This window comes from Sarcophilus harrisii, chromosome 4, assembly GCF_902635505.1.
Source record: "Sarcophilus harrisii chromosome 4, mSarHar1.11, whole genome shotgun sequence".
NCBI classification, from domain to species: domain Eukaryota; kingdom Metazoa; phylum Chordata; class Mammalia; order Dasyuromorphia; family Dasyuridae; genus Sarcophilus; species Sarcophilus harrisii.
This window is the reverse complement of record NC_045429.1, coordinates 378469333-378495403: the sequence shown is the minus strand read 5'-3', so window position 1 is coordinate 378495403 and position 26071 is coordinate 378469333. Positions and strand designations below refer to the sequence as shown.

The window sequence follows — 26071 nt, the reverse complement described above, 5'->3', positions numbered from 1 at the left end:
ATTAATTGGAGGCTTCATTTGAAATTCACTTAAATGTAAATCTAATATCCTCAGAGAAATATTTCTTATAAGCTATGGAAAAATACATGCTTTGCTGTTCTTTGGAGAATGGTAGTAATTAGAAGAAAAATTATTTTAGAGTCTGATGGGGGGAACTTAAATCTTTGTTAAAATTATAACTTTTTAATAAAATTTTGATGGGTGTGAACAAGCAAATTATCTCAAACACTGGATTTTCTGAAATTATAAGATCAGAATTTTTATCCTCCCCCCCAAAAAAACCCTTAAATTTACATGAGTTATTTGATCCTGGGCACTGCTACAATTTATTATCCCATGTTAGGCAGAGTATTAATGGATTCCTTCTAAGTAAAAAGTGTTATACTTATTTAAGTTTGTGTTCTTCCAACCTGCCTTCTAGGTCTATTCTTGGCATTCTCTCTCCTCCCTTCTTGAGGAAAATCTTTTTTAAGGAAAGGACTTTGGGCACTTATAGGAACAAGTAACTGGTAGAATTTTGAAGAACTTAGGAAAAATCAGATATAAATGAGAGTAATCTTCTCTAATCAGAATTCCCTTTAAGATTAGATCCAAGCCTGTTCCTCCTAAAATTAACATGTGAGTGAGAAATTGTCATTTAGATCATTGCTGTCTGTGCTGTAATTATGCATCAATAGCAAAGAGGAACCAAGCTGATGAAGTTTGGGCCCTCAATTTAGGTATCAAAAGGTTTATTATGAGAATAGGATTTTTTTTTTTTAACCTGAAGGTTTTTCTCTTGTAATTGTTTATGAGTAAAACTTTTTTTTTTTTAAAGATTCATTAACTATTCCTTCTTTTTCCTACTCTCTATAGTCTTTTGAAGTTCTGCAATTGACTTTTCTCCCATGGGGTCCAGTGTTAAAAAGAAACAATGCTCGGTTCTCTGCTTGTATTGAGAGGTTAATAGTCTATCACCACTTACCTAAGATCTTGTAGCTCATTTTTAAGCAGCATGTCACCAAAAAGCACACTCACTATTTTGTCAACAAGCATTGTTGTGGAATACTAAAAACATAGTGAGAGAAAGAGAATATATAGTGCTATTGATCATTCGATTCCTATTGCTAGTTTACTATGTGCTTCCTTAACACTGTGCTGAAATAGTTCATTCCATTTTCCCCTGAACTTAGCACAGTAATTAGTCTCTAGAAACCCCAAGTCATGATTTTTCAATGCTATACCGATGTTAGTCTCTGCAGTAGTCCCATTTATCACTAGCTGCTGAAAGAGTTTCATTTCCAAATGTATTTTCCTAGTCTCTTTTAAGAAACTCTTTTAAAGATCAATAGTTGTGATGATGCCCTGTCATGGAAGTAGTTATACAGAGCAATGATCAGACAATCAGTTAGGAATTAAACTTTGGAGCTGTTGGAAGAAGTTAGCTTTTCAGAATCTATTCTTTCCTCGGATTAGTAGGACATGCATGTGTATGTGTGTGTTCGTGTTTCTATGTGTGTGTGCATGTGTGTATATAGAGTGGCTTGTAACATTTTCAACTGACCATGCATGAGGGAACATACCTTATTTTTCTTCTATATATTCATTCTTTCTTTGTGTCCATATAAATTTTTTACTTTTTTATCCTGGTGCAATTACATATTTTTCTTGGACACAGCAGATTTGAGGGAGCATAAAGGTCTCAATCTGCTCTATCTTTTCATTTGTACCTTCATTTTTCTACTTTGCCTGCTTCTTTATTACCTGTATATGCACATTCTTGAAATACTGTAAACTCTCTTGGAGAAGGTATATAATTTGGTCTCTTTATTTTGAACATTTAATTTATGTAAGTTCAATGTTCTAAAAAAATTTTTCCCTGTAAAGCAGCTTTTAAAATTTCACTTTAGACATATTATTAGAATTACTTATTCACTAAAAAAATTATCTCATTTCTCCCCTTTCTTTCCAGTATTCTTGTCCTTACCCCTCAGCCCCTGAAGGTGCTGTACTCTCCAGTAACAAAGGTTTCCTTGCTTTTTTTTTTCAAACAAAACAGTCCATCTCCTTACTCCTGACATTTTCACTCTGTCCCCAATGCATGAAATTCTTTCTTTTCTAATTTCTACTTACTGGCCTCTCTGGTTTCCTTTAAGTCCTAGCTATATCCCTATTTTCTAGAGGAAATCTTTTCTGATCTTTCTTAATTCTAATGACTACCCTCTGTTGGTTATTTCTGCTTATTCTATATCTATCCTGTATCTGTCTACAGTATATTATAGACAGGGAGCTTCACATTGATAATGAAATTGACATACACATTGCCAGAACTAGCTTAATGTTTGGGAGGCTTGGAATGAAAGTGTGGATGAGGAGAAATATTAGACTGAATACCAGACTGAAGGTCTATAGATCCGTTTTGCTGATATCATTGTTGTACACTTGTGAAACCTGGAGATTATACCATCAAAATGCCAGGAAACTGAATTGCTTCCATTTGAATTGTCTTAGGAAGATTCTGAAGATCACCTCTCAGTATAAGATTCCAGGCACTTAGATCCTTTCTCAAACTAAACTGCCAGACATTCCAACTCTATGGCAGACAGCACAAAACTGTTGAACAGGTCACATTGTTTGAATGTCAAATATATGCTTGCCAAAAAAAAATTATGGAGAACTCACATAGGGTAAACACTCACAAGGTAGTCAGAAAAAGTGATACAAGGACACTCTCAAGATATATCTAAGAACTTTAGAATCTATTGTATGAAATGGCAGACACTGGCACAGGATTGCCCAGCAGGGAGTGCCCTCATCAGAGAAGGTGTTGTGCTCTATGAGCAAAGCAAAATTGAATTAGCCCCCCAAAACATGAGATGTCAAAATTAGAGCCACCCCGAATGCCAAAATGGATTATTTGTGTCCAACTTGTGGCAGAGCATTCTGAGCTCATATTATTCTGATCAGCCAGAGGTAGGAGTGATATTTTTATTTGAACACATCAAACATGGATCTTGTACTTCTTAATAGTAGTTCCTGTCATAATAATCCATTAAACTCTAGAATTCTCTTTTGACCCATATAACTAAAATATCATATATTGTTTTTGTAGTCATAAAGTGATATGGTATGAGTAAGTACAGAATGGCCTAGTAGAGTTTCCTCTCTATCATTGTCTCTATCTCACTTCTTACAGTCTTTCATCAGCCATCTGCTCCTGCAACCAGTTATCCTAGGGCAACTGAGGCAAAGAGGGCTGATTCAATAAAATGAGATTCACATTTAATAATGACATATTGTTCGGTGGGATTTCCAAACTTTTTTTTTCTTTTTCTGGAAGTTCCAAACTTCCATAGAACCACTGAACTTCCAAGGTCCATAGAACTCCAAAAATGAATCTGAATTCTCCTGAATTCCTTTGAACTGACTGACTCTAATATTTTCCTTTTTTTCTAGGAAGGTCCTCCAAAATATCTGACATTAGGAATCTTTGATCTTGGCAATCTGAATCTACACATTGTTTCTCTCCATCTTTCTCTCCCCTACCTGAACCTTCTTGCTCTCCCTGCTTCTGGTCACTCCTCTAATCATTAGAATTCCTTATGTTAAAATTTTATTCCTTTTACTTGATAGCAACTTTGCGAAGATTTGTTTTTCATACTAATATTTTTAGAAGGAATTTTTAAACCATTCTTGAGAAACTTTTGTTAAAGCAAATAGGAGAAATGAATAGTGCTATCTTTTATTAATGGGTAACCCCCCCCCTAACATCTGAATTGTTTTGAACATTTATTTTTAGAAAATTGGTATATTCAACTCTTGTTCCAGAAGAAATTATAAGTAATATAGCTTTGAAGATTGAGGGAGCTGTTTTTAATTGGAGTTAAAGGAAATCAAAGCAACTAAATTCAAGTTTTATAGTGCTACTTCTTGATTTGAAGATCATCAGGGTATTCATATTTTGCTTCTGTTGTGAGGGATTATTGCACTTTATTATAATACCCAGTGCCATTTCTTTTATATGTACATATTAAATATGTGTGATTTATTAATGTAGTAATTGTATAGATGCCTCTTTTTTTTTTACTTTTTACCTCATTTTTTAATTGCCACTGACTACTTATATTTCTTATTCTGATCATCATATATTATATACTTCTATAATTCTATGATTTGAAAAATAATTAGTGTCATTTCTCCCTCTAGTAATATAGATCACAATGCTTTGGACTTAGTATTTGGCATTTAAGTGTAGCAATAACTAAAAAATAATACATCATCTGCTGGGCAATCCAGTTATGACTCTCTCCTAACTATGTTTCTCTCATAATAGATATAATCCTATATAAGTCATATAATTGAAGTTTTTTTTTTTTTTTTTTTGCTTGATAAGACCTGTTGAAGCTAGGACTCCACTGGCATAGTTTTTGACAATCCAAGGTCACTTCCACACCATGAGGAATCATTAGCACATATATACACATTTATATATTTGAACAGTTAATGCCAAGAAAGCGGGGAATTGTGCTGTGCTTCTTACACACACTGGCTATGTCACCCAAAGCAAGTCACTTAAACTTTAAGTGCTCCAGATAATTCTCTAAGAATGTAAATCACAGGGGAAGTGTCAATCTATTTTGATAGAGGGTACATCCCTCTATATCTATAAAAACAATATATGATACTTTGGTTATATAGATCAAGAGAGAACTCTAGAGTTTATTGAATTATTATAATAGGAACTGCTATTATGAAATACAAGATTTATGTTTGATGTGTTCAAAGAAAAACAGCACTCTCCTACCATGTGGCTAATCAGTCTTCTTATCTGGAAAGTCCTTGTATCAAGGAAATTATAGATCTATTCCCTTCCTTCTTTCCTTCCTTCCTTTCTTCCTTCCTTCCTTCCTTCCTTCCTTCCTTCCTTCCTTCCTTCCTTCCTTCCGCACTAAATCATCTTATTCAGCTTGCTTACTTGCTCACAGATACACACACATACAGACACACACACACACACACACACACACACACACACACACAAACACAAACATATTTCCCTAGAATTCATGGAAAAACAGACACAAGAAAATAAGAAGACAATAAAATGCTTCTGATGGGCAGGTGAAAGTCTTGGTATCAGTGCTCAACTTGTGCCAGAATGAAATCCTTTAGAAAAAGGTTCTTCAAGTGAAAATAAGTTTTTAGGGGTTCCACTTCACCACCTTCTGATATATCTTTTTTTTTTTTATTAATGGAGAGTAATTGAGGAATGTGAGGCTATTAAATGAGGACATACAAAAAGTGACTGAGACTGTAGCTTAGAATAGTAAAGCTACTAATATCTCTAAACTCATGAATAAGATAGACAAAGAGAACCTAGGCTTATTCATCAAATTCTGAATGTCTAAGATGGAGGGGACAAACACCTTTTAAAATTTGCGCTAAGCAAGTTTAGGTGAACTCAAAGGAAATACTATTTCCTATACCATGTACTAATAATACTCCAAATGTTCTGAACATGTGAGCTTGTCCCTGTGAGCATTTTCTATTATGATGTATTCATAAAACGACGTCCACATGTTTTCATTCTGTTTGACTTTCTCTATAATCCTATTCTGATGCCTCTTTGTCACATAGAAATGGGATTAACCTACTGAAGATTCTACCAATGTCAGAGCTACCAAGCCCTGAGAAGTCCAACCATTTCATAAAGGCTGAGTATGTATCTAACAGACTATTACTTGAATCCAAGCACAGCTATGGTAAATTTAGAAAGGACTGACAGGCAGTCTGCTGGATGAAAATATATTTTTGGTGAAGGTAATGAAGTTATTAATAATTTGTGTCATGGAGGTCTTGTGTGATCACAAGCCTTAGTGGATGGAATATCCATAATAATGAAATTATTGATTCTTGTAATAAAAATAGCTTCCATTTAAATAGTACTTAAAAGCTTATTAAGCACTTTCTACAAAGGTAGTATTATCCCCATGACACAGATGTAGAAATGAAGATCTAGAGGTAGGAAACAATTTGCTTTTGGACAAGCAGCTAATAATTCCTAGTTCTCAGCTTTTGGGAATAACCACTGTACCATTTCTTGTATTTCTCACTATATTCAATGAATGTGATTATAAACAACTTCAATTTAAAGACACATTGAAATTACTAATTTGTCCTTTTACTATGAACTTAGAAGTCCATCTGCATATTTCATAACTTGCCTTTTTTAATCCATATATTGCCTTTCCATTACAGAGCTTAGTTTTCTAAATATGCTTTTTTGTCTTAAGCATTTATTGATCTCATGTGGAAGGCATGAATTTATCCCAACTATAATCAAGCTCTTCCTTTTTAAGTTCCAGAAGTAGAAGAAGTCTTTATATCTTAAAATCTATCCATCTACATTATTCAGAAAATCTATAAGAGAGTAATTTAACTTTGAAATGATTTTGTTCCCTTCACACTGAAGGGAAGTTGATGTTGAGACTATTGATTTGTCTTGCAAGGTTATAATGAGGTGTGACTAATAAAAGAGACTGTAAACAAGCGAGTCTATTATTAATTCTGAATTTCTTTTTTATTTTATTTATTTTACGAAATGCTTCCCAATTACATATGAATAATTTTTAACTCTAATTTTTAACAATTTTGAGTTCCTAATTTTCTCCTTCATCTTCACTCTTCTCCCTCATTGAAAAGGCAAACAATGTTATACTGATCATACATTTGAAGTCATGCAAAATATATTTCTATATTACCCATGTTTGGAAACCCCCACAAAATGAAATAAAAATTAATAAGTGAAAAAATGTGCTTCACTCTATTTTCAGGATTAATCAAGTCTTTCTATGGAGGTGGATAACATCTTTCATCAAGAGTTCTTTAGAACTTGTCTTTGATCATTACCTTGATCTGAGTAGCTAAATCTTTCTTAGATGATCTTTCTTATAATATTGCTATTACTGTGAACAATGTCCTCCTGATTCTGCTCACTTTACTTTTCATTAGTTCATGTAAGTCTTCTTTATCAAATTATCCCACTTGGAATTTTTTATAGCATAACCGTATTCTATTAAAATCATGCATCACAACTTGTTTTGCTATTACCTAATTGATGGGCATGCCTTCAATTTCCAATTCTTTGACATCTCTCTCTCTCACATACACACACATAAACTGCTATCAATCTATACAAAATGGGTCTTTTTTAAAATTTATTCATTTTTATTTCTTTAGGACCATAGAACCTATGAGTAGTATTGCTGGATCAAAGGATATACATAGTTTTATAGTCTTTTGGGTGTAACTCCAAATACATTAGTTCATACTACTAGAATTACATTAGTGTCCCCATTTTTGCATAACCACTCCTCAATTTGCCATTATTCTTACATGAGTTAGCCAGTCTGATAGATTTGAGGTGGCCTCTCTGAGTTGTTTTAATTTGCATTTCTCTAATCAAAAATGATTTAGAGCATTTTTATATTACTGTTGATGATTTTTTTTTCTCCTGAAAATTGCCTGTTCTTATCCTTTGACCATTTGTCAACTGAGGAATGGCTCTTGTTTTTTAAATTTGGCTTAGTTCACATATATTTGAGAAATAAGGCTGAACTTTTTAAAATGTAAAATTTCCCTATTTGACAACTGTTCAGTAATTTCCACAATGACTTTTGTAGAGAATATTTATTTGCTTGCAATATATTAGAAATTGTAACCACAGATAACTGGCTTAAACTCTTTTATAAATATTGGATATGGAATTTAATACAAAGTGGTTTTTTTATTTGATAACAAATGAGTATTTTGCACTGAGAGCAAAGACTGCAAAATGTGGATACTTGACATGCTTTGGTTAAATGAAAGAATGCATATTACTAACATTAAGGAAGTTGATGACAAATGTTACATTGTAGTGCATTTATGCCACTGAGCCATATCATTGGGGTCTCTTATCTGTTACCTGTTGAAGTATTGTTTGTAATCAAGCAATAAGAATTTATTAAGCATGTCCTATGTTCCAGGCACTTTGCTATATCTAGGGATACAATGACAAAAATTAGTTTCTGTACTCAAGTAGTTGATAGTCTTTTTGAGGAAACAACATCATTCTGTCATTCTCTCTCTCTCTCTGTCTCTGTCTTTCTCTGTCTCTTTCTCTCTCTGTCTGTCTCTGTCTCTGTCTATCTCTCCTTCATGTCTGTGTGTATATGTGCACACACAATACACATAGAATGCATGTATTGTATATGTGTATGTGAATAAACACAAATTAAATTTTTTTTGAGAGAAGTACTTAGAAACAGAGGAGAAGTATAAGAAAATATAAAAATAAAATCACATTCAGGGGTAGAATCCTTGTACTTACTATTTTTTCTCCCTCTGAACCTCTAGTTGCTTCATGAAAAAAAAATAATGGTAGGATGGGGGAAATTTTCTAATCATATTACAGAAGACAGATTGTGATTCAGTAGAAAAATACTTTTATTAAATGATCCATTCAACAACAGACTATCTTTGCTTGTGAAGCCTGTAATAAAACTGTTGAGTCAGAGGATAGAAACGAAGACAGAATCTTTATTGCAGGCCCAATGTTCTTTTCAAATACACTCTACAAAAGAGGCAAACCTCTGGTTGCCCAAAAGGTGAATTGGATGACCTAAAGGAGTCTTTTCTAACTTTCACATTCTATGCTTCTATTATAAGCTCATTGTCATCACTCACAAGGCTGTGGGTACACAAAAAATGCTGATCTGGGGTCTCAATATAAGCCTATTCTTTAAAGATGAGAAGTGATTTAAGGACTATCTGTCTTTAATTCCATTCCCCAAAGGAATCACTGTAATGCAATCTCATGTAATGAATCTTGACATTAATTTTATGGGGATAATTATGGGGAAGAGGAGCTAATTCAGATATAGATATTAATGAAAGCGCTTGCAAAGATATTTCTAGCTTTATTCCCAGTGTCACCAGTTGTTTGGTTTTCCTTTTTAACATCTATTCCATGTGAAAACAAATGAGTTTTTTCATTCCTTCCCTATCATAAATAGCTTAAAAGCAAAATGTAGGAGTCACTGATAACAAAGAACTATGTATCTTAAGAAATCAAACAGTTTTTAATTCTGTGAATTGGAAAGTCCATCTCAAAGTAATCTTTCAAATGTGTTGTTTACATCTTTTTGCTTCCATGACCTCTCTCCACTATGCTTTTCTTAATGGTTTGTAATATAATTTCCACACATCATTCTTTAGAAAGTGTTTCTTTGAGATAATAATTTTTATTATTATCTTCATATATCATTTTAATATTTTAAAAACTATACATACTATGTATACACAGCTATATGCATATATTATTTGCGATATGTGCATACATAAATTATATATGTGTATATATTTACATATATGTATCTATGTATGTATCCATACAAATTTTCCTCACAAGAAGCTAGTTGTGTGGAAGCTATTACTATATTAATTTTATTATCATTGCTATCATTATTACATTGAGGCTGAGAGGTTAAGTGAATTGCTCCAGATGTTACCCATTTTCATTCTTTGCCTTCTTTGTTGGTTTCTCTTCTGTCATCCATATCTCAATTCTAGATAGTCTCATCTCATTTTAGTTCAACCTTCTCTCTGCTCTTTTCTTTCTATATTTTTATTCTGCAAAAAAGAAACTCTTGTCATAATTTCTATTACCATCACTGAACCAAGCCAATAACCACTAAATCCTATTTATTATTGAGCTCCAGTTGTATTTTTTTCAATTTCTTTAATAGTCATCTTTGTATTGATAGTGTCATGACCTACAATAGAATCTTAGGTTCCAAACTTAACATTATATAACCACATCCTTCCATGACTTCTCTCACAACTTGTGTCAGTGATATATTGCTCTTCTTCCTATTTCATAACCTAGAACTTTTGAAAGCATCTCTAGCTGACATGTAATTTCTTGGCATGGGAACCTCTGTCAAGTAATTCAGATTGCAAATGTCTGTAACTTGTAGTTGTAGGGCATTGATGGAAAGAATCTGAACCTAAGATTTATGATTGCAGGCATCCTACATGAACCACTATGCCATGGTACCTCTCTTTTACAAATTGTGATAAGAGAACATTGTACAAGTTTTACTTATTTATGTTATTGAATTTTTTTTAATATTTTCCCTTCTAAATTTGGGAAATTGGAGGACAAAAATTATATTTTCTTACCTTAAATAAAACAACCAGGTTATTATTATTATTATTTTAAAAATGTGTTCCTTCTTTGACTTTCTGCCACTGAGTCAGTATCTATGTATATAAAAACACATATTTTTCATTACCTTTCTATGCTCACAAAATGATTAGCACAATCAATAAAAACATTTTTTGGGTAAAAAGTCCAGATTCTGGATAAGTTGGGGATGATTTTTTTTGGAAACTATATTTTTCTGGTTTAATCTTAGACCATAATCCCTCTTGTATTCTTAAATAATGTGAAACAAATAAATAACAAGTGAAAATAATGGTTCTTAGCTGAGCTACTGCTAACCATCAGCTTTAACATATAGAAAATGACTTCTGTCCAAGTTACCTTAATTGAATTCCCATAGTAGAAAATGGCATTGGTTTGCAAATTTTCATTTCATTATTCTTACTTAACATTTATTAGTGGCTCAGAATTTTGCTTTTTCTTTAGCTGCTTTCACTGCTAAATTTGGACATTCAAATCCTTTTCTTCTTTAGAAATATCTCCTGAAGGAGAAGCAATATGGGCAGGCTTGAATTATCTAATACCTGTTCATACTTAATAGCCATATGAAATACGAGAAGCAGTTTAGTCATAATTTTTCATCATTTTTACATCTGGCACTTAAATTGAAGCTACAGACATTCATTTGAAAATATGTGTATAGAGAGGTAAGAGTAAATTTAATATGTCCACTTAGTGGCTCATTTGTTCCTTTAAATGCTAGGGGGTTATATTAATGATATGTTACCAGAAATGATTGGAAAATTTCCTTTGGAACCTGGATTTATATGTTAGTCTTCTCTCACCACAGAATACAAAATATTTTAATCTTTCTTTTTTAAATGGCTTCACCTGCAACTGCAGTTATTTAGGAAAAAATCTATCTTAAGGAAATCAATAATAATAACATTACTCAAGATATAAAACTAAATATAAATGCCAATTAACCCTCATAGTTCCTCAGAACATTCAGAAGTTGGAAAGATCAATCATTTTGTTTTCTTCATTATGTAAGAATCTCAAGTCTGGCACACCATGCTTGATATAAAACATAGCAGTTCTCTTCCAAAATAGTATATCTGAATGATATGTTCTTTCTTTGTGCTTCCCACTGGAAGGAAAGGACAATTTTTGAACAACATAAAAAGGATCTTAAAAAGTAGAAAATTGACAAGTAAACAATTTCAAAGAAAGTTTTTGTTATTGTTGTTAGGAAAAAGAAGCTTTCAGTTTTCCACATATGTAAACCTCTAAAAATCTTTACAATTTTTAAAAATAGTATTGTATTTTTCTAATTTCATGCAAAAATAATTTTCAACATTTACCTTTTAAAAACCTCGTGTTCCTTGTGTTTAAACTGTAATTGAAAAGGAAAGTCAGTATGTTTGGTAGAACAAGCAGCTCAATAATTATATTTTTCTCTATTTCTTATATCTGCTCATTTTTTTCAAAGAGTATTTGCTTATGTAGCTCTTCCTTGGAGTTTGGAGGTCTTTACAAGGCATATTCATAAAGTGATATGATCTAGTGATATATAAATATAGACAAAATATTCCCTAATTTATTTAGGCCTGAACAATTCAAGGTAGATTTGGTGCTGAACATTTCAAGATATATTTTTCTATCAAGGCCATATCATCTCATTCCGGAGCTATCTTGCTGCCCCATATCAGTGATAATATAATATCAATAATAATATAATATAATATATAACATAATATAATATGAAAACTAATTGTTTTTATACTGTTTCTCATTTTTGTTACCTCCCTTGTTTTTAGACTTGCACTCATTATTCTGCTTATGTCTGGTCAACTGGATAGATTCTATCCTTGTAATTTCTTACTTCTAATTTACCATAGGCTGGGAAAACAGATGACCAACTTTATCAGAACTACATTTAAAATGAGCAAAACTTGCTCTCCTACTCCTAAGTTGGAAAGCCTCTAACTTTCCTTCAATATGAAATTAATTTATTTTATCTTATTGTTTCATATCCCATTTATTTTTTAAATGAATAAAAATCTGTGCAAAATATGTTTCTGGGGTCTTTGTGGCTGCTGAGGGGTCTTTGATAACATTTATTATGTTTCTTTGTTAACAACTAGCACAGGTCAGGAAAAAAATGAGTGCAAATAGTCATTGGGGGTGGGAGAGCCGTGCTAATCTCCAGTGAACAAAGTGTATGAATTCCATTACATGGACATTGTGAGTTCATTGATTTCCAGATATTTTTCTTCTTGATTTGGATTCCTTTCTATGAAAGTGTAATAACATGGGATAAGCTTTCTTGTTCTTAACAGCACTGTATGGTCCATTCCACAACCACTATAGCTTTCTTGGCTTATTCTTCACTGTGTGGACAAGTCATATGCTCAATTAAATCTACCAATTCATTTTTTAAAAGTATATAATTTGTCTACTGTTAAAAGAGTACTTTGCTAGGCTTTGGTGAGATTTAGAGTTGAAATAAAACACTCTGCCCTACTGTCATAGTCTAATAAGCACATATACTACACATACTTAATTTAACACTTCAGAATAGTGAATTATATGATTACATCCCTCTGTGTTTCTTCCTTCCATTGGCACAGATTACCACCTATCCACACCTTATCATGTGTTATTTTTGTCCATATTATCCAATATTTTCTTCAAAAGATATTTACCCAGCATTTCAGAGGCCTTCTACCAGGTCATTTTTATATTTCCTGGGTATTAATATAGCATTTAGGTTGTCAATCCTTTCACACTTAGGATGCCTCCTAACCACTCCATCCCTCACCTCACTTGCAAAATAAAGGACCTATGCTGTATTGATACATTCTAAATTCAACTAGATCTTTCCTACAATTAGAATGTAAACTTATTGAAAGCAGGGAATGTCTGGCTTTTTATTTGTACTCAAAGATTAGCATAGTGCTTGAAAATATAGAGTGATTAATAACTGTTTTTCCGTTCCAGCACATCCTTTACTTGTGCTACATACCCATTCACTTCTTTTTCTATTCAGGTATTTCCTAGATATAATCTAGGAATACCAACTTCTTCAATTTGTTATATTTGAAAATAGGCCATGATCTTTTTATGTCCATCCATTTATCCCATACACAAATATTACAGAATGATACGTAATAAGTATTTAAGAGGGATGCTAGCAAAGCACTCTGGGTTCCTACAGAGAAAGTGGTTCAAGGGTTAGTGAAAGAGCTTTTCACTGCTGTTTAAGCTAGTTTGATCTAAGTCAATAAGCAGATAATGAAAGAGAACTAAGAGGCTGATACGAAAGCAAAGCAGCTTATGCTTCTAGGCTGAAAATCGAATCTAGAAAATGAAGGGCAGTCTTACCAAACCAAAGGCAAAGGATCATGGGTTCTGCTCTTGAGGGAGATGTCTTTGTTAAACATAAAGAACGGTATTTTCTCCTGTTAATTAAATTGTCAGATTCTTTGGTCTTTTAAGCCACGAAAACTGTTCACATGAAATCTATTCCCATTCAGTAGGTATGTTGAGATAAGAACATGATTATTATGTAGTACATAAAGGTTATAATAATAATTGGTATGAGGAAGGAGAATTAGTTACAGAATCTGAGCGGCAGCTATAAAGTTCAAAAATCAGAGGCACATCAGGTTCAAGAAGAACTGTCAGCAACCAGAAAGAGAAGATAAGTAGAAGACAAGAAAGCACCTTATTCCTTCAGAAATTAAAAAAAAAAAAAAGGATGGGAAGGTGGGAGTTAAAGGAATAATTCAGAAGAGCCATAAGCCTAAGGGCAAGGACCCAGTTGAGATGCCTTTGACCTAAAGATAAATAACAGTAGAACCTAGGAACTGTCTCTGTATTTTAGTAGGAAAAAGTCAACTTATTTTAATTTATTAGAAATTTTATTTTTCATTTTATTAGGGAAAAATCAATTTAAAGCATTAGTCAAATATAATCTACAAATTTAGGGACTGAGATGTTATGTATCATATCAATTATGTGTTAGCTCTGAGATTCCCTTTGGCAAATCCTCAGTGCCAAGTGAAGTGTCCCAGAGATTTTCCTGAGCTTTATACCCTGCTGATGAATTTCTATTGCAGTTTAATCATGAGAGTCATCCTAAGGTATATTTAATCCTGATTCCTATGTGGGCATTAAACTACACATAAGGTGCCCAGGGGAGGAGAAAACACAGACACTATAATCACTCCCCGGCTACTGTCCCAGCAAATCAACACATTAGCAAAACACTCATTTGCATAAAGAAAAGAACTTTCATTTTCTCAAACAACCTTAGCCACTTTCTATTTGTGTCCATCCCTTTCACTACAAATTCTGCCCATATTTTGATGCGTTCTCAAATAGCAAAGCTTTATACACACACACGGATAACTGTCCTCTCATTCCTCTAAGAATTTTAGCTGAATGTCACCTCCATAACTTGGAATTTTAAAAATTTATTCCTAAAGCAATGTACACATCTTAGTCCTTTGCTAATTTTAATAGCTTATCCTGCTTACTACTAACATTTAAAAGGTACATAAAAGTGTAGGGAATAATGTCAAAGATAAACAGAAAGGTTTGCCAGTACATATGTAGTTAAGAAAAAAATAAAACTGGATAGGTCTTTACTTTAGTCTTCTTATGAGAAGGGAGGCTTTTTCTTCACTAAGGACTATTGCTCTGTATTTGGCCTTGCTTGCATGCCCCGCCATCTTTTCCACCAGATTCCCCATACTGTCATTCTTACCTTGTCTCTAATTTTCAAATTCTCTTCTATTTATTCCTTCCTTGTAGTCTACAAATTCTCTTTTATGTCTCTTATACTTAAAAATAAAACTGAATTAAAACAAAAAAAATCCTCATTAGATTTTACAATACTTCAGTCAAGATCAGTAAGTAATAATCATATTTATTAAATGCCAATGATGTGCCAAATGCTATCCTAGGAACTAGAAATAAAAGTTAAAATGGAAGTCTGTCTCTCTCTCTCTCTCTCCCTCCTCCCTGTTAATCTCTCTTTACAATAATCAATTCTCCACAAAGCTGCAAAATATATTATTTTTAAGTGTAGATGTGACTATGTCATTCTTCTAGTCAGAAACATCCACATTTGTTGTTCTCAGTTGCTTCAGATATATTTGACTCCTAGTGATTCCCTTTGGAATTTTCTTGGCAAAGACATTGGAATAGTTTGCCATTTTCTTCTCCAGTTCATTTTACAGATGAGGAAACTGAGGCAAAAATGATTAAATGACTTGCCCAGGCTCACACAGCTAATAGATGTCTGAGGTGGGATTTGAATTCATGCAGATGAGCCTTCCTGACTCTAGGCCTTGCACTCTATCCACTGCCCCATTTAACTGCTCCTCACTGAGTCTTAATTCACATACAAATCTGTATGACATTTAAAACTCTTCACAAGCTATCTCATTAGACATTGAGAATTTTGTTGCTATTATCATTCACATACACTTCTGTACTCCATGCAGACTAGCCTTCTTGCTATTTTTTGCACAGGACACTCCATACCTTTCTAGTGACTGTTCCCTGTACCTAGTAAGCATTTTTCATCATCTTTATATCTCTGAATCCCTACTTTCCTTCAAGATTCAGCTCAAGTGCCATCTTCTACATGAACCTTTTTCTGATCTTTTCAGGTGCTAGTGTCTTCCCCACAAGTTGCCTTTTATCTGCTTTGTACATTTTGCTCATGTCTAGAAACATACACATTATCTTCCATGTTAGAATGTAAATCCTTGAGGGCAAGGGGTATTTCTCTTTTATCATCCAATTTCTAATGTCTAACAAATTCTTGTCTTTATAAGTTCTTGATTTATTGTTTGTCAGAAAAAAATTTTCATGTTGACTTATTGATAAATTAATGGGGGAAAAGACTGTATCTGGCAATGGGAGTGAGGTGGTCAGAAAGCATGAAATAATACTAATTTATTTGTCCACAAAGGTATGATGAAGCTGGAAGATTCTCTCAGGCTGGGCTATAGAGCCTTAACTCAACTGAAGTATCCTTTAAGAAAAGCCAATTTATTTTGCTTCAGCTCTTGGAAAGTCAGTTAAACTAATATTTATTGAATGTATTGAGAGTATGTGTGTGTATACACACACACACACACACACACACATATATATATATATATATATATATATATATATATATATATACAGCCTGTTTTTAAAGTATTTAATACATTTCCCCCACATATCTATATACTAGGAAAGGGATACCCTGCATATTTTAATTATCTGTGATTTCAGCCAAGTTTATATTCTCTCTTTTGGCACAAATCACTATCCTTCAATGACTAATTAGAAGGTCATCAGTAATTATTGTAGCTAAGAAAAATAATAATGTGGCACCCTCTGAATGTCTTGCCAACAAAAAAAATTGTGATTTCCCATCCTTGAAGTGATATTATTATCATATAGCAGTGAAAGTAAAATGTGCCAGAATTAGCAAAAATTCTTATCAATTTGCAATATTTTTGAAATGAAAATGTCTTGTTATATAGATGAGATTGACATTGACTCATCATTATTAGAGAAAGTCCTTTGATTTTTTTTCTCATATATTTATTTTATTTTTAACATAGGAAAAACAAGCATTTTCATGACATGTACAATAAAAAAAAAACTGATTGCATATGAAACTGAAAATGTATTATATACAATAGTGGTATGCAGATACATTGAGCCTTCCACCTGCTCACATCTTATGTTTAATGTTGCCCTTTATATCTTATTCATTTCAATTTAGAGCTTACCATGGTATATGGTATCAAGTATATGTCTATAATAATTTTTCTTAAATATTGATTTCTTCCTATAGTTAGGGGCCTTTGGGTTTATCACAAATGAGACTACTACTGTGTTTATTTTTTTTTTCATATTATGTACCCTGTTTAACCTTTCAGTTTCTTTTTTTTTTTTTTATCATTTCCATGTTATTGCCCTGTAGGAGAGATTGATACTGTACTGCTAGATCCTGTTTCTTCTTATTTTTTCATTATTTTCCAAATGAATCTTGACTTTTTTCCCTCCAGTTAAATTTTATTCTATTTTACTTTTCTAGCTCTAAAAGCTAATTCTTTAGTTTTCTATTTCTTCTTGACCAGCATAATTACTTGGCCATACCTTTCCATAAATATTTCATATAGTAAATTTTATAAGCTTACTGGTACCAGTAATGTGTTGTAATCTTCTTATCTCAAAATGCATTTTTTCCCACTGGCTTTTAGATTATTTTCAGTTGTGATCTTTTTAAGATGGTGGATTCATTTGTTTTTACTGTCAAAGAGCTTCAAAGACAGAGAATACAGATGATGTATCTATAACTTTATTATAGGGATATTCCTTTTATCAGTTCAGAGTCAACTTTCTATGCCTTCTCATTCCAAGGATTGCATCCAGGGCCATCTCCAATCATCCTGAGCTATATCTTGTCAGTGGATCTTGATAGCTTTGGAGGAGAAATTGAGGCAAGGACTTTGAACAGCCTTCCCTTACTTAAATCCAATTCACTTGCATGTCATGTCATCACCTCCCTGATGTCATGAGCCTATTTGAGAATGAAGGACAAATAAGAATAACTACATTCTTATGCTTAGTAGCCTTTATATGTAAAATAATCTGCCATAGTTTCAGGGATGATGATACCTATTGATCTCAAAGTTTGAGATGATGCATGCATAATTACTTACAGATATGATAGGAGCATCTATGTCTGCTTGGCTAAGAATTGTTTCAAGGAATCTAGTTGCATCATCTTCATTTTAACCACATTTGCTTTATCATGTGTTTGTAAATATTATATTGCCTTAATTTTGTCCATATTCTAATGTGACAATGCTATATTCTCTATGTATATATGGCAAATCAATCATGTGGTTGTACAAGAGGGACAAAGATTACTGGTGTTCAGTTCTGGAGCTCCAGGAAGTTTTTGCCACTTAGATATTAGATTTCATTCCAGATATTAACTCAGAATCCCTCTTAGGAAGAAGAAATGCAAGCAGATGCCTTTTAAACTTCTGTTTTCTTTTGCTTTAGTCTCAGTAGTGATAACATTAATGGAGTATAAATATCACTTCAACAATGGTGCATGACAACTTCAAAAATAAACATTCTCTTATCTCAGCAGTTATAAATTCAAAAAGAGCAAGAGAGGGAGGTAAAGCACAATGCTCTTATTAGTAATATAGTGGGCCATAAAATGGCCCTTCTTCTGACTTCTTTCTCCATCTTTTCCTAATCAAGGTGAAAACATTAACGCAAAAAATGTCAAAAATAATCATGAAATGAAATACCCTTAGTCTGAAAAAGCAGATGGGCTTTTAAAAAAATTTTTGGTTGGCATTTTTTTGTTTGTTTATTTTGTCTTGTAGGAGAAAGGAAGGCAGAGGAGCTAGTGATAATATGCTGAACTTGGAGTTCATAAGGCCTAAGTTCAATAACTATTTAACCTTGTGCAAGATATTTAATTTGTTTTTGGCTAATTTTCTTCAACTATTAAATAAACAAGCTTTTATTTATGATTCCTACTTCACAGAGTTGCTGTGCGAATCCAGTGTAATAACATATGCAAATTGATGTGGGAATTTCAAAATGTTTTGTAATTGTGAATTATTTTCTGTCTAAGAAATGGTTCTTCTATTTAAAAGTGACTAAATTCTTCTTTTGTATGTTTCTAGATGGAAGATGTCATAGCACGCATGCAAGATGAAAAAAATGGAATTCCTATTCGAACTGTTAAAAGTTTTCTTTCCAAGATACCCAGTGTCTTCTCTGGTAAGGCTTTATCTCTTTTGGCATACTTATGTATGCATTTGTTTTTAGCATCGGTTATGATATTTCTCAATTTTTCATCTGGCTTTTTATTGCTTAACCTCTAATTCTAAATAAACGTTCAATTACAGTCTACTTTTATGGATACCAAAGTATAAGAAACTTTCTTTTAAAAATAAGAAACTTTTTTGATCCTGTGAAAATGTAGAAAGTAAAGAAGTAATTGATGTGAGGAAAATCACATGGACAAAGAGGCCTAGATGACAAATTAGATGACCTTCCTACAAAGAAAAAATATTTTCTTGTAATTGTCAGGGAGAGGAACTAATTATGAAAAATTAATTCAAGCCATTGATCAACTAGGGTGAATGAACTATACTTTTCCTCAAATGCCAGGAAAGTTAGTCCATGAGGGATTCTTTTTAAATTTAATCAATCAATTAATTAATTTTCCTTTCTTTATATTCCCAGCACTTGGCACAGTGTCTAGCAAAGAGGAGGCGCTTAATATATTTTAATTGCCTAGTTGATTAGGCTTTGAAGAAAGAACAGAGTAGTGAAGGATATTTGCCAAGTTGGAAAAACAAATCCTTTGTTGGATCAGGAAAGAATAAGAGAAAACAATTAGAGCATCATGGAGACCTAGATTCAAATCCTGCCTCTGTAATTTACTATTTATACTCTCTCTGATTTTTCATTTCTTCTTCTTCTGTGAAATGTGTTTGATAACAATACCTGCCTCTTACAATCATTTCAAGGCCAAATTAGATTATCTATGCAAAGTACTATTCAAAATTTAAAACTTTTATTACTTTGACTTGAATTAGCATGGAAATTTTGAAATGCAGCTCTCTCAGGAATGAAATGAAAATTGCCAGTGATGAAGATAATTATTTAAAAGCCATCAGTATGGAAGTAATTCTTGAAGCTATGAGAATAGACAAATGTGTTCAGGGACAAAATATAAATAGAACTTAGAGAAGAATGAAGTCTTAGGGAATCTCCAAACTTAGAAGTAGATAGCAAAGGGACAATCAGGTAGGGAAAGAGAAGAAACATTCAAATGAGTGAATCATAAGAGCAAAGCTCCATTGAAACTAAGAAAAGAGAAAGCTTTTTAAAAGGAGATGGCAAATATCACAGTCAAATGTGTCATAAAACAATATAAATTAGAAATGAGAACGTCCCTGCTTGTTAAATTTTCCATATGAGGTTTTACATTTTGGAAATTGACAAATGTTACAAATTATGACTGATTTATTATTTTGGTGATTGTCTAGACTTATGAAAATGATGGAGAAAATGATAATAATGGAGATTAAATTTAAAAAGTTTTCATTGCTTACTTTTTTCCCTGAAAAGTTAGTTATTAAACATTTGATAGCACACCCCTAAATATAATTATTGCTAATCATTGCTATTGAGAATCCTGGTGATAAAAAAGGAGAGTGATAATGATAGCTAGAGAGAGCAAGAAGATTAAGTGAAGGATTATCATCATTATCAGCAGCAGCAGAATAGTGATTTAGACAAGGGAAACCTAGGTGTGTTTCAAGAAAAGAAAAGGTCAATGCAAGAGCACAGTATGGTGGAAAAGCAGTGTGTTTGAAGACATATAACTAGGGTTCAAATCCTGACATGAATGTAAAGCTTCCTCTACAACCAAAAGAAAGGATGAGAAAATTAGCACATTCAGGAATGTGCTAAGAAAGAAATAAGTGAACATTTGGATCTCTCATCAAATAAATAAATCTCTCCAACAAATAGGAAACAAGATCATATGTTGAAAGTGTGACCAGGGCGATAGCACTAGGAGCAAAGAAGAGATGGAATAGCCATTCTGTGAAATTTTCTAAAGAATTAACAAAAGATAAATCAAGAGGTTCTGGACAACAATAAGATCTGAGTTTAAATTGGGAAACAAACTGAGAATGATTCTGGATTGAATAGTTCTATTACTGTTGAAGGTAATATCCTTTCAATCATTCAGATTCAAAATTCAGTGGCATCTTCTGCTCTTTATTATCACTCCATTTGGGTGATTGTTGTCAAAAGAACAATTTACTGTTTGCCACATACTATGAATAGAAAAAAACAAGGAAAAAAAAACAGTTTCTGCTCTTGAAGAAATTTCATCATTCTAATAGAGAAAATCAAAACATAAAGAGAAGCCAGAAAGTTCAGGTGAGTGGGAGGTAGCCTATGTAAAAATGAAGCAGGATTGAGGGCAAGACAGAAGTGGAGAGTAATAGCAGTGGCTTGAGTGCATGTCATGAAGATTCTCATCATTTAATTCTCACAATTTAGTTGATTTCAGAGTTTATGAAATCAATTTGCTGAAAGCCAGCATGGATGTGTACCATATCTGAAGTTGGGCTGGAAATGTAAAATGTAAGATCCCTGATATCAAAAGCTATTTTTATTCAGTATAGCATATTTATTGTAGTAAATGCTTGATACATTTTTGTGAATTGAAAAAAAAAGTAGTGAACAAAATATTGTGGTGCTCAAATAACTATCTATCTATCTATAGTCTATATTCAAAGGGTATATTGTTTTCATTTCTAGAAGAGAAGTCACATAGTAATTAGGAGCAATTATATTATCAGAAAATTTGAAATATTCCTTGAAAAAATGGAAGAAATGATTTTTTAAAATAAAGTGTTCTAAATAAGCAATAGGAAATTCTAGCCCATGTCAGGAGATCATATCTAGGAATGAAGGAGAAGAATGTGACAAAGAGGAAGAAGGGAAATAGTCTTTAAAACATAGAATAAAATAGGCTGTAAATTTCTTCCACATAAGCGGGCACAGAACTATCTGTCCTGAATGAGTCGTCACATCCTGGAAGAAGAGGTGTGATAATGTCCTTGATCAGTGTTCTATGCATGTTTATTTTCTTTGTGTGGAGGAACGAGCTAATTAAAAAAGAAACCACTGCTTGAGCAATAGGGAATCATGGATCACGTCCTCTGTGCTATTATCAGAAAAGGGATCATCCAATAAGGATGAAGGAAGGAAAAAGAAATGAATGTTATGGTTAGTGGCCTACTGAAGCATTTATTTATTAATTTGACATCAACAGTAATGGGATCAGCTGTCTTTTAGGGCATGTATCTAGGATATTATTGAGAAATTCCCAAGACTTGTCAAACCTAGTGACTGCCATGCATTTCTGGGCTTCACATGAGAATAACTCATATAGCTAAAGGAAATTTAGAAAACATTGTTAAAGAATATGAAATCTTGAATAAGAAAATAAAGACCTTTGGGGCACAGGGCTTGTTCTCATCACTGCTATTCAATGAACCAAGGAAATCCTAAGGCAGAGGTAACTTTAGTCAGTGAATAGCATTTTACAAAGATTCAGTCTGAGATGGAATTTGGAATTCTGGACCGTGGTTAAAAATATTGCAAAAATGGACTCCTGCCTAGGAATGGAGTATGGTCTTCTGTATCTGGTAAAATATTTATTTATCTAGATTCTTTTAAATCTAAACAAAAGATATTTAAAATTAAAAAAGAAAGGGAGAAGAAAAACAGAAACACACAGAGAGACAAAGAGATATGGAGAGAGACAACTTTCTCTATATTGAGATATACCCATGTATATATGTCTATATGCATATCCATGCATATAGAAGTATATACTAAGATATAATATAAGCAAGATTTCTTAACTTGGGGATTCTGCCTTTTTAAACTTTGATTATTGTATTTGAGTATAATTGGTTTCCTTTATAATTCTGTGTATTTTTATGAATCTAAAACCACTATTTTAAAAGAGAGTCCATAGGCTTCACCAGACTGCTTTGACAAGGAGAGTAGTCAGTCAATCAGTAAAATTTATTAAACTCCTACTATGTGGCAGGATTTTGCTAAGGTGAAAAACAATTCTTGTTTCCAAGGTGCTTAGTCTAACGGGAGAGACAACATGCAAAAACAATTAAGCCTTATAGAGAATGTAGGTATTAAAAAGCTATATAAAAGATAAAATTGAAATAATCAACCAAGGAAAGTCACCAAAATTAAGGGAAATTGGAAAAGGCTTCTGGTCAAAGATAGGATTTTTTTTATGAATCTTTAAGGAATTCTGAAAAACCTGGAGGTAGAGATGAGAAGGGTCAGCATTCTAAGGATAGGAGACAAGTGCAAATGACCAGAACATAAATCTAGATAGTCATGTGTGAAAAAACAACCAAGAGGTTGATGTCACTAGGTTGTAGAAGGAGTTAGTGTAAGAATGCCATGAAAGTTTTTTTTTTTTTAATATATTTGATACTGGAGGTTATAAGAAGCCACCAGAGTCATTTGAATAATGGAGTGATATGCACTAAAGATTACCTTTTAAGATGAGTAGAGAATGGACTAGAGTAGGGCAAGACTTATGTTAGGCAGACTAACCAGCCAACTATTTCAGAATCTCAGGCTTAAATTTATGAGAGCCTCTACCAGTGTGGAAGCAGTATCAAAAGAGAGGACATAAGTAAAAAATATTATAAAGGTAAAGTATAGGCCATGGCCATAAATTGGATATTGCAGATGAGACTGAAGAGTTAAAGATAGAACAGGATTGCAAGTCTGGGTGACTGGAAGGATGGTGACCTCAAGAGAACTGCTCGTGAAAAGCATGGTTTGGGGGAGAAAAGAATTTTGAGGATGTTGAATATAAAAGATGACTGTGCAATATTCAGCTTGGAATGTTCAATCTATATTGAAAGGTGTAGCTGGAGTCAGTCAAGATACTATAGCGACATATAAATGTAGCTTTGAGAATCATTAGCACAGAGATGACAATTGAATTTGTAAGAGCTGAAGAGGTCACCAGGTTCAATAAGTTAGAAAACAGAAGAACAAAGACAGAGCTCAGTGGGATACCCAAATAAGCATGTATGACCTTGATGAAGATTCAGTGAAGGAAATTGAGAAGTGGTTAGGTAGCCATGAAGATAATTCCAAGAGAGCAGCATCATGAAAAGTTAGAAGATAGTATTAGTGAAAATAGTGTGATTGACAATGTCAAAAGCTGCAAAGAAGTCCAGAAGCATGAGGATTGAGAAAAAATCTTTTGATTTAGAAATTTAGAAATTGTTATTAACTTTTTAGAGAGGAATTTCAGTTTAATGAGAAGTTTGGAGCCCAGACTGCAGAGAGTTAGTGAATGAATGAGAAGAAATAAGTGGAGGCATGCATTTTAGATGGTCTACTCAAAGAGTTTAAAAAAGGGGAGACTATGGGATAATGAAAAGCTGATAGTTCTAATAAAGAAGAATCCCTACACACAGACTGGAAGAGAATAAATAGTCAGGATATTTAGAAGAATTGATCAAAAATGAAGAAACAGAATCAAATGGAAACCAAGGGAGAAGAGAGTATCCACGTTGTAGGATTTGACAATATTAAAAGTTATAGAGGATTCAAGAAAAAATGGTAATGAAAACTGTCTAGGGATTTTGATAGGTTAAGAAATCACTGAAAAATTTTAAGACCACAATTTTAGTTGTGTAGTGGAGTAATATATAGTAGACTGTAGTGTGTTGCAAAGTGAGGTGACAAAATGGAAGGATCAAATATCATGTCTTTCCAAGAACAGTAAAAGGTTGAAAGTATTAGTGTGTAATGGTCCCCAGGTCATACACAACATGCCAGGAACTATGGCATATGCTGGGAATATATAAAAAGGGGGAGGGAATTGTCCCTTCTTTCAAGGAGCTCACCATAGAGACATGTATGAATAATAAAGATATTGTAAAGATATTCCTTTGCTATTATGAGTATTGCAAGATAAATGGAGAAACAATTTCAGAGAGAAGAAGGTGGGGATTTAGCTTGAACTTGAAGGAAGTTATCGATGACAAGAGACCTAGATGAACTGCAGTATTCCAGGTAGTGGAATAACCAATGAAATTGAAAATTATGGCTCCAAATTCAGATTGAGGCTATTTCCAAGAGAAACAAATATGAGTGGACTCAGGGGCAAAACTGGAAATGATTTTGAGATTTATCAATTGCATAAAGAACATTTTGTTCTATTCAATATTATTTAAAAGATAGAATCTACTTATTTTCAGAATTTATATTATCTATACCCACTTCCTTCTTTTCACTTGATATGATAGAGCTGTAGTAAACTTTGACACTTTAATATAAGACCTTCTACTCTGTGTATAGTTTCTTTCCTTAGAGAGCAGGAATTAAAAACCAAGCATCTGCAACAGTTGTTAAGATTGGAGCAGAAGGGGTGGGTGTCTGTGTACACAAACACATGCATCTGTGTATTATTGCAAGAGTGATGATGGTCCTTTTCTAATGAAGCAAAAAAATGTTTTTTTTTTTATATTTAAAAATTATGTTTTAAAATATATACTGTGATTTTATTTTTTATATTTAATATGCAAATCTGATATTACTGGACTAAGGTCTTGAGGCATCTCATAAATGATGCTTTGAACATTTATGCTTTGGCCTTTGGTCTATCTACAGGTAGAATTGGTCATAACTCTGCCTAGCAGACCTCAGGGGATCACTAACAGTCTTAATCAAGGAGAGAGAGAGCCTTATTTCTTATTATGCAAATAAAAGGTGAACTTCACAGATTAATTAGAGACAATATCATAGAAATGATTTTGTGATTTTGTACAATTATATTCAGAAATCATTGGGAAAAATAAGTACTACTAATAATAAGTATACCTGAGGGTTTTCATGGAATGAGTTTAAGAAAGCACAACCTTGGATTTTAACTAAGGGTGTGCTAGAGTTAGCCTATATTGGCCCTGATTATTAAAGTTCCGGTTCATTTATACTTTGCAAATTGGCAAACAAAACAAATCAAATCTTGATTTGTTATTTTGTTGATTGTCTTTGCTTGAGCATGATGATGAAAAGTGTAAATAATGAAGGTTAAACACTATGTCATGCTGAACATTTTTTTCTGCTTCTTGCTGTTTTTAAGAGTCAGTTATTAAATATTTATCAGCACACTCCTGGTCTGTTTTCTTACAATTTATTTGTTACTTCCCTAAAAGTGTTTGATCATCCCCTTTGCTGGATATCAGT

General features: G+C 32.9%; 1 protein-coding gene across 3 annotated transcripts in view; it reads left to right on the top strand.

The window, feature by feature from the left end:
- Nucleotides 1-26071, top strand: part of RGS7 (regulator of G protein signaling 7) — a 648000-nt gene that overhangs the window by 244086 nt on the left and 377843 nt on the right. For all 3 annotated transcript variants that reach the window (XM_003767790.2, XM_031966955.1, XM_031966954.1), the window contains exon 3: nt 18919-19015. In XM_003767790.2, coding sequence (XP_003767838.1) covers nt 18919-19015 — 97 coding nt within the window. The remainder of the gene's footprint in view (nt 1-18918; nt 19016-26071) is intronic.